Source organism: Anguilla rostrata, chromosome 12 (assembly GCF_018555375.3).
Source record: "Anguilla rostrata isolate EN2019 chromosome 12, ASM1855537v3, whole genome shotgun sequence".
NCBI lineage: Eukaryota > Metazoa > Chordata > Actinopteri > Anguilliformes > Anguillidae > Anguilla > Anguilla rostrata.
The window spans coordinates 10006551-10016861 of record NC_057944.1 but is presented as its reverse complement, the minus strand read 5'-3'; the positions used below and the strand labels follow the sequence as shown (position 1 = coordinate 10016861).

The 10311-nt window shown below is 46.9% G+C and overlaps 1 protein-coding gene across 3 annotated transcripts in view; it reads right to left on the bottom strand.

Annotated features, from left to right (window-relative positions):
- Positions 1 to 10311, bottom strand: part of dscamb (Down syndrome cell adhesion molecule b) — a 151441-nt gene that overhangs the window by 37401 nt on the left and 103729 nt on the right. For all 3 annotated transcript variants that reach the window (XM_064301649.1, XM_064301646.1, XM_064301647.1), the window contains exons 10-11: positions 10061 to 10180; positions 5576 to 5755 (exon numbers count right to left, since the gene is read on the bottom strand). In XM_064301649.1, coding sequence (XP_064157719.1) covers positions 5576 to 5755; positions 10061 to 10180 — 300 coding nt within the window. The remainder of the gene's footprint in view (positions 1 to 5575; positions 5756 to 10060; positions 10181 to 10311) is intronic.

The following is a 10311-nucleotide window of genomic DNA, read 5'->3' as shown; positions in this document are numbered from 1 at the left end:
TGGGAGTCGGGGGGGGGGGGGGGTGCATGGGAAGATTAGAGCCGTTAATCATCCGACGGGCCAAGAAAGAGGCGAAGGCGCGGGCGCCATTACGGCTCCTCTCCCCGCGCTAATTAGGCCGCCGCCGCGGAGAGAGAGCCGCTTCCCTCGTCGACCAATCACAGCTCCGTGCCCGGGCCCCAGGAATTCCGCGGGGCCGCTCAGTTAAAAACCCCGCCCTTCCCGGGGGCTGGCTCCGCCCACCGGGAAACGCTCGTGGCGCGACATCCCTTTGTCAGCTCACGTTCAGCCGAAATCCTGAGGACAGGTAGCGGGGGTGTCCTGAAAGCCACCTCGCCTTCCCTTCAGCAGGGGCAAAAAAGGCAATTCCCAGTTCGATTTGTACGTTTTTAGCGGCCATGTCTGTTTAATGTCATCGTCAAGCGCTCGTAACTGACACCACGCAGGCAGCGGAGACGGGCGCGGTTTTCCCGGATGTTTCCGGAAAGGGGGCTGTGGGATTTCGCGCAGACACGAGCTCTGACGCGGTAAGCGCTGACGTGTTACCCCGCCCCCCCATCGCCAAAACGATCTGGCGTCATGACAACGGCCAGGGGAAAAGGAGACGTGCGCGGCTGGGGAGGCTTTCCTGACACCTTGGGCCACCCCCCCCCCCCCGCCCCAACAGCCCTCCCCAGCCTTCAACTGCCCCAGTGCTGCACCCCGCCCACCGTCTCCATGGCGACCTGCTTACGTGAGGAGCGCTGCCACGTCCCCGACCAATCGCGGCGTAGAGGAGGTGCTAATATCAGAAGAGTGACGGAGGACAGAGTGAGGATTTCTGCACGGAGGGAGAGGGTTTCCTCACCTGTCTGAACGCTGGGTACTGTCAGACATTATTAATCAAACTCGTGAGTAATTTTTGGTTTGTGCTGACGGTGGCTTCGTCAGGAACACCTCCCTCTGCTGCTCTGATTCACAGCCCAGTCTGGCCCCCTCGCGGGGGGAGGGGTTTATTTGATGGGCTCAGATTTTGGAGCTTATTTTCCTGCTCTGCTCTTATCAGACTGGTGCAGGGACCTCCCTACAGAGAGTCTCTCTGTCTGAGACAAACACAGCTCTCCTCGGGGACATACACACACACACACACACACCACACACAAATACACACATACACACACAGAAACACACTCACACACACCACACACACACACTCACACACACCACACACACATTCTTTCTCACACACAAACACACTCACACATATACACACACAAACACACACACACACACTCACTCACACACACACACACACATACACACACAGTCACAGTCACATCCGCATACAGTTAACACACACATATTGGCTGATAGCCACACAAAACACAGAGACGTGCACCATGTGACTGGTCGATTCTCACATTAACATCTTACATTTTTCCCCCATTTTTCTCCAAGCATTTAAATTCCTTTCATCTTCTGATTTCCTTAAGAACAGAAGGCTTTCATTAGTAGCATGACCTTCCGGGGCTTCTGTTAGCTTCTGACAAGGAATTGAATTAGCAATATTTCAGCTTCAATGGAAGGGAAGCAATACTAGCTTAAGTGTTAAGAATACAGATTCGATCATCTTTTTAATCCACAGTTACATCTGTGATGTCACTGGGGCCCAGGATAGGCGACTGGGAGCCAGGCTCTGAGCCAGGGGGCCAGGTCAGGTGACTGGGGACAGGTCATGTGACTCAGGGCGGGGCCCTCCCTGGAGGAGGCCGGCTCACAGTGTTGTGGCGGGCACAGGTGCAGTGGCGCTGCGTCCCTGAGCACCTGGGCTCGTGTTTGTGGAAGCCCGGTCTCCCGGGAGCCTCCATGTTGGCTCTAATGAGCTCTCTCTGTCTTCTCCTCTCCTTACGGAAAACACAGAACGTTCCCACCGCATCGCCCCAGCAGTCACCCCGCGTCAGTAAGCCTAACACTTAAATGTTTGTCGTGTCAGTATAGCAGTACAAAAAAAGGCTTTATAATGCAGTTAAAAAATCCAGCATCGTTTATATCAATATAGGCACACAAAAAAGTGAAACTGTGCGATAACATTTTAGAATTAATTTATTAATTAATTCATTCATTCTTTCATGTGTTGGAAAAACACCGGTGTTAGAGGCAAAATCTAACAGCTAGTGGAAACAGAAGTAGAAGGGCTAACACCACTGGACCCTGACTCAAAAGATACTCTATCCATTCTGTTGTTCGCATTTAAAACTTGTATGTTACTGTACATATATTTGGATAATAGGAAGTGTAGTAAAATGTATAACAATGGAATATCATTGACCCGTTGGCATATCCTCAGACTCCAGCGGTTTCAAATTTAAATGCAGTCACCCTTCCAGCCCACCTCTTTTTATATCCCATCTATTATTTGAAACGCTTGTATTTAAAGAGTGAATGACACATACAGCAATATACAGCACGGGATGGGTCAACAGCACTTTCTGCACATCAGATGCTGTTGCCTGTAATTCCCGTAAACCCAGGCCGTGTGCATTGTTAACATAAACATGCATTGATGAGCACCACACTACATGAATGTGTGTGTGTGTGTGTGAGAGAGAGAGAGAGTGTGTGTGTGTGTGTGTATGTGTTTGCGTGGTGTGTGTATGTGTGTGTGGTGTGTGTGTATGTGTGTGTGTTTGTTTGTGAGTGAGAGAGGTGATAGTGTATGTGATGAGTGAGGTGTGTGAGAGTGTGTGTGGTGGTGAGTGGTGTGTGTGTGTGGGTGAGTGTGTTTCTGTGTGTGTGTAGTGTGATGTGTGTGTGTGTGTGTGTGTGTGCGTGTTGTGAGTGGTTTCTGTGTGTGTGTGGGGTCTGCACCAGCTGTGTCTTTTTAAGAGCAGAGCCAGGAAAATAAAGCAATCCAAAATCTGAGCCCATCAAATAAACCCCTCCCCCCGCGAGGGGGCCAGACTGGGCTGTGAATCAGAGCAGCAGAGGGAGGTGTTCCTGACGAAGCCACCGTCAGCACAAACCAAAAATTACTCATGAGTTTGATTAATAATGTCTGGCAATACCCAGCATTCAGACAGGTGAGAAAACCCCTTGCCTCGGTACAAAAAGCTACACCCTCTTCTTCTGGCCTGATACAGGGTCAAAGCATTGCATTTCACACAGATATGAAGAATCATGATCCTGTGATTCTGTCATTAACCCTTTAAGGTGTAAGATTGAAAATATATGATTAGAATGTTCTGAACTGAATATTCTAATGCTGATGTAACAATCACTACTGATAACTGAAAGAAACGGAGTTCTAGAACTCCACAACAAAAAAAACCTAAGGGTAATTCTTCAAAGGGTTAAAGCATCTTTTTTAGCGTTTAGAAAATCTCATATGCAGACATCGGACATTATTACCACAGCAATCATTTCTGTTTCGCTCCTACAGCACACTGGACAGACCGCTCTCCTGTACGTCAGTAATCACACAGAGCGGTGCAGTCCCAGAGCGGTACGCCCCCTGCTGGGGGTAGCCGGCAGAGCCCCCTCCGTTGCAGGCCGCGGCGCGCTTGGCCTTTCGTCAGACTGGTCCTGTAGCCGGAGAGTGATTAGCAGACTCAGAGAGCCACGCGGCCCCACTCCGCCTGATTTGAAAGCAACCTGCCCGGGCGGTCCGATCTTCGGTGGGCTGATCTTCAGCAGGCTGAGCAGGCTGTCTCACAGCAGAGAGAGCGTTTCTCGCCCAAATTAATCCCGGTGGGCAAAACAAATCACGCGATTACAGAAAAATAAAATAAAGCGAAACGCAGACAAAACAAACAGAACTGCATTCAACGCCAAGCTTCTTTTTTTTTCCCCACAGATTGACGCGCTGCGGCATCAAACCAAAATAAAACAACCACATCAACATAAACTCTGTGTGACCCCGAAAAATCAGGCTTAGCGGTAAACACAGACGTGCCTGTTTACGGGTGAAAATATCCCGCCGATAGATGAGAGAAGAGTGAAGGAGAGCAGGAGAAAGAGAAAGATGCAGGCGCAGGTTGAGAGAAAGAGGTGGAGAGAAAGAGACAGACAGAGAAAGAAGAAAGCAGGAGACAGGGACATAGAGAGAGACAGAGGTAAAAGAATATCTACCCATCTATCAATCTATATATATATATATACACATATAAATAAAGAGAGAGAGGGAGTGGGAGAGAGAGTGGGAGTGGGGGGGAAGACAGAGACAGAGAGAGAGAGGGAGTGGGAATGGGAGAGAGAGAGAGAGAGAGAGTAGGAGTGGGAGGGAGAGATAGAGAGAGAGAGAGAGACAGATACTTTTCTAGATGGCAGCCCTGCCTTGAGTAAGGAGTTCAGGGTGTAATGGAGGGGACATAAGTGCCTGGCTTCTCGGCGGATAAACACACAGTTTGCGACACGCGTCCTCTCTCCTCACGGGACTCAGCCAGGCAGAAACCTCCCTCCTGCCGGGCCTGGGGGCCCGTGGCTCTCCTCTCCACGGAGCGCAGCGGAGCGGCGATTCCGCTTGACCTCCCACCGCATCCCCCCCCACCCCTCCCCCACCCCCCACCCGTCGTCTATGACACACTGACCCCGCCCGCACCGCCCCCCCCCCCCCCCAAACAACTGACTGCGTCTCCAGCTTTACAGTTACCCTGTATTTTCAGTCTACGGCTTCTATCAGTCAATCAAAGAAATTAGACATTCTTGACTGAAGCCAAATGCTGCAATTGGCTAAAGCCAGTGAGGCCGGCGTCACATGGGATAGCCCCACCCACCTGGCAGACTGTGTAGTCTCCCTTTCCTTTAAATACCAGGTAATGTCTGTTACACACACACACACTACACATACTGTACACACACACTAGGGGAGTAGAGGAGTTGACACACACATTTTACAAAGTGATCTGTCTTTGCCTTTACTCGAGCAGACTCGGTTAAAGGCGCTTCAGAGCATTTTCTCTGGCTTTTCTTCACACAGATTTCCAATTGCCTGATGACATTTTTTTCTAAGCATATATATGTAAGCTGCGAGCTAGCTTTGCTGAAGAACCATCCCTGCCCCCTCTTGCCCTGCTTTTTAACCTTTGTCCCCTCTGGCTCCATGCTATATTGGGCTACATTTACGATGCATAAATTAATTTGGCTGATGCTTTTGTCCAAAGCTGACTTCTAAGTGCACTCTGGAAAATGGCAGCCATTGTAAATCACCAGCATAAAAAACAACAACCAAAGGTGTAGGTTTGATTTGAACTTTCAGGGTGGCACCGCTGCAGTTTCTGCAACCCCCCCCCCAACACACACACACATAATCTTAATTCTCTATAAATATTGAGGGGGCATGAACTCCCCCCCCACCCCCATGTTATGCCAGAACAAGGATAGAGCAGACAAGAAACAATAGAATAGACTTTCTATCTATAATGATATATTGTCTCAGTAACACTATAGCTATTTAATGCAAAGCTAGCCCAAGTCACCAGCACACACCTCCTCCCAAGTCACCAGTACATATTTCGTCCCCACACACGCACTCCCACCCCACCCCCACCTCCCTTTATCCCTGCCCTGGCTGGGCTCGGCGGGTGAAGGCGAGGCTTACTTTTGACGGTGAGATACATGGACTTGCTGACGTCGGCTCCAACGTCGTTGCTGACTTTGCACAGGTAGTACCCGCTGTCCTCCTCCAGCACGTGCTTGATGAGCAGGGAGCCCGTAGGCAGCAGCTGGATCCTGAAGCCCGAATTCAGGGCGATGGGCTGGAACTGGGGCACACCGGCGCCTGTGGGGCAACAACCAGGGATGAGGAGGAGGAAGAGGAGAGAGGAAGAGCAATGTTGCAGAGATGACATCATAGACTCTATAACCATCCCTTCAGCTGCGCACCCAGCTTTGTGCTCTCAGAATTTTAAAACATTTCATTTACTATTTTTTTTTTTGCAGTGGACTTCAATGCTATATAAATATGAAAATTTAAACTATTCAGTCTTACCTTTGTTTAGTTAGCATGAGTAATGGTTCATAGAAAGGCTTGCAAAGGAGCTGCACATAATGTGCTTGCTCTTCAGCCAGGACGAAATTAGCAGTTGGCCGTGGGGATTGTTTTTAAAAGAAAAGAAAGGGGGGCGATCTGATTGGCCATAATGAAACCAAACCCCCACCACACCCGCAGTTAATTCATTCTCATCGATCCAGCCCCTTTTTTTTACAACAGGAGCCAAAACTCTCCAATTGAGTGCATCACATGAAAATTCATTTTAGGGGTACGACTAAGTACAATTGTGGGGATAGACATTCTGAGCTGTGAAAAAGCTGCTACCAGCATCCAGTGGTAAAGAGGAAAAGTGGACAGAAGTAACAAATAAGCTAGCACCTGGTGTCAAAATAATCTGTGGTCACAACTGTGGTCAAAACAAAACATTCTGGTACTGTTAGACTTCCACTTGAGCTCTGGGAATGCAGCCATTTTCTAGTCACTGTTTTTGACCAAGGAGCGGATATGATTGGCTGAAAATGCTCAGGACGACCTTTGAACTCCTGGTACTAGCTCCTGTTTGATTTAGTCATAATGCACAGTACTGATGTGAGATAACAGATAAATATCCATTTGAGTATCAAATTATATCCCCCTATTTCCATTAGAGTCATTTCTGCAATATCCTGACCAGCACACTGTCAATAGCAGGAGGAAAACAAAAGCAAAATCGGTTTACATTTAAAGCACATACTTCAAATCCAGTGGGGACTCGCAAGATGATAGCAGAATGGCCCACACATACACACTGAAAGACCTTTAGTAGGTCAAGACTTTGGCTCTAGATCAAGCTAAAGACAATAACGTATCTCTGTTATTTGCATCAGGATTTAACCAAACATTCGGCCAGAGAGCTTTGAAAACAATTTCAAACTGTCAATGTATAGGTTTTACGACGTAAATCTAAGCCCAGGCAGATGTGGCAGAGAATTTAACTTGAGAAAGGGAGATTACTAAATACATAATGTGCATATTAATCCCAAGATAAGATTCTGAAATGGAGAAACACGATTGAAACTTGTAAATCCAAAGCCTTAAGACATAACCTAGAAAAGTGCTGAAATTACTGTCCTCTGTAAGTACTAGATAAACTGTATATGTTTATTTTCTCTTCCTCTTCCTGTTTCAAAGGATTTATTTTAAGAGTGTTTTGCATTTTGTAAATTTTTTGAGGATAATTGAGTGCAAGAAAGCAAATATATCTCAAACAGATGTTCAGAAAAGTTTTGAGCACCTAGATGCTTGTAATGTAGAGTGACCACTTGCAATGAAATTTCCTAGGGCAGAATATACTTCCTTCCTGAATTTAAGGTCCAAACAGGGAGGTTCAGGTTGATAGTCTGCTCTGTTCTCTATTATTTTATTAGTGCACATATTTTAACAAACAAAAATCATTTACTTAAAAAAGAGTAGTAAAGAGTTTAATTGTTCTGCATATCAGAATTTTCAGATGGTGAGGAAATGGCTGACCAATTTTGGGAAGATCAGTCACATGACCAAAACACCGATTGTCCAAGAAATTTGAGTGCGTTCAAATTCAGCTGTGCCATTTTTGTCACTTCAAACAGTTTGAGATAAAGAGGCAACGACATGCACATCTATTGCATTTAACAGAAAGATAATTGTTTCTGTTCCAAATATAGCCACTGGACTGAGATGCCCTAGGCTTTATTGATGCTACTAGTCCTTTAAGAAGCAGGGCCTTCTGGGAGTTAAAACAGGACTGCACACCTCAAGTGGACTCTCTCAATTAAACGGCTACAAATGAAGGTGAGCTCACGGTGTGTTAGGCATAAGTATGAATTATCCTCGAAATTAGTATGCAGCGAAGCTGTCCGCTAAAAGACGAGGGAACGTTTAACACGCCGTGGGTTTTTTCCGCCCTTAATTAAAAACGCCGTCAAGAGCTTGTGGTTAGCGAGAGGTCAAGTGGCGCCGCCGTTTACTCTCTCCCAACATGCAGAGACGGAACGAGAGAGAGAGAGAGACAGAGTATGAGAGTGTGAGAGAGAGAGAGAGAGAGAGAGAGCGAGAGCGAGAGAAAACAAAGGCTCAAAACCAGGCGACGTTCATGGGTTATAGATTTTACAAACACAAAGAGAAGGACTGCCTATGCTAATTCCACCTGACCTCCCCGCTCCGCTGTGATTCTGTGTGGGTTAGCGCCATCCCAGTTACCGGCCAGGGTGGAAGCATAGCCCGCCTTCCCCCCGTGCGCGGGCAGATGCCAGGGTGGAGGCATAGCCCGCCTTCCCCCCGTGCGCGGGCAGAGAGACACACTGGCAGCGAGGACGCGGCACGGTCGCCGTGACGGCGGGTCTGACTGATGCTGTCAGATTTCATTAAGCAAGACAGCTCTGGCCACAGGAGCCCTTCATACCACACCAGCGGCCCTTTAGCTGTGTACCAGTGCAGCCAAGGGACCCAAAGAAGCCCTATGGGATGCCATACCGGACCTCTCTTACATCCCTAACCTCAGGGCTTGGTGCTCTCATTCAAACCCTGCACACTGTTTCAGGGACCTTGGTTAAAGCTACCTCCCTTCTCTCTGCCATCCAAAATGTTCTCTCAAGGGAGATATCGCACTCAACCTCTATAGTCTCAGTATACATTAGTGACATTTCGGCTCTGGGATTTTTGGAGTTGACAGAAACACCTAGGTTGAGGGTACTGTTTGGTTTAAAGGCAATGCTCTACACCCTCTTTTAATAGCGCTCCGGCTGTCACTACATATGCTACACAATTTTACGATGCTAGCACATTGACAAATGGCTATATTTACTAATTTTTGTTATTCAGTTAATTTCTCGATTGCTAATCAAGAAATGTACATGGAAACAGTTTGACAGTCGATGCCCTTTTAAATGTAAGTTAGCTAAATACGCACTTTACACACACTTTAATGCTCTGTGCCGTCTGCCACTAAGCCATATACTGCCTGCACAGGTCGCTAGTATTAGGTTAGCAAACCTACCCATCAAAATGAACATTTGAAATGATGTGACTCAATCAACACCTCTTATTTTAAACTAACAGTGCCATCTGAGAAAACCTAGAGTAAAGTTTCTTTGGGCCTTCTGACGTTGTTTGAATTTTGCCTATAGGCTACAGCTCATAGCAAAGAAAAAGACATAAATAATAGCTACAGCACATAACTTCTGGTATCCTAACAATGCATTTAAACAAAAGATGATGAGTGGTCAGTAGTTTAAGACAAAACAAACACAACCACAAACAAAAAACCTGGTTGAAACTGGTTAAAAAACGAACTCGGGGCAGCTCACACTCTCTGACAAAAATAGTAAAAAAAAAAAGAAAAAACCTGTTTCTGTTTTCTGAAATTATCTGTGCTGATTTTCTTCCAGTCACTCAGCTTATCCCAACCACCTGTATTTAGTTCCCTTTTTGTTGCAGCTCATCAGTCGATCACTTAACGGACAAAATACAACTGTAAACTGTGACCCGTCCAACAATTACTTTTCAACCTGCCAGCTGCACTTTATGATTTCTACCATTGTGCAGCACGGACAGCGTCATCAACACAAGTTCAGAATGCTGCCCCCCAAACCCACGGATTTCCACCCTGCAATTTGCCAGCACAATCCAATCCCTTGCAAGACAAATGCTGATTTCTGCATTGTTTTCCCATTTTCGTTAAAATTAAATAATCGCCACGTCTTCACTCTTCGAATCACTGGATGGGAGTCGAGTCCACCTTGTCTAGACTCTGAATCTTTGCTTTGGTGTCGACACCACCTCGTCTCAACTCTTTGAATCACAGGAAGGGTGTCGACTCCGAGTCTTGAGAGTGAAAGAGTTGAGGAGTTGACTCTTTTTGGGTCGACTCACCACCATTAGTACGCATCTCTCAGCACAAATTCATATTGTAGAAAAAGAGATGCAATAAAGTTGCGGTCACTTCCATTGAAATTCATTTGATTCAGTTGATGAGTGGAATTTCTGTTCAAATGAAATTCCAACACCCAGCTCTGCAATGACATAGCCACAGTTTGAAGGCTCACTGTCAGGAAGGATGGTGTAGGGTGCCTTTACCTTTGGAGTATTTCCACACAATGGTGGGAACTGGGGAACCTGTTGCCGAACAGTTCAGGATCACGGCTTTGCCGTAAATGCCGGCCTGGTCCTGGGGCTGCACCACAAACCTCGGTGGAACTTGCCAAGACAGAGAGAAGAGAAGAGAAAAGTTAGACTCCACTTTAACATCAAGGGTCATTGGTTCAGTGCCCTGCCATGGACTGGAGATTAAAGTGCTTACAGCACATGTGCCAAACTTGCGATCTTAC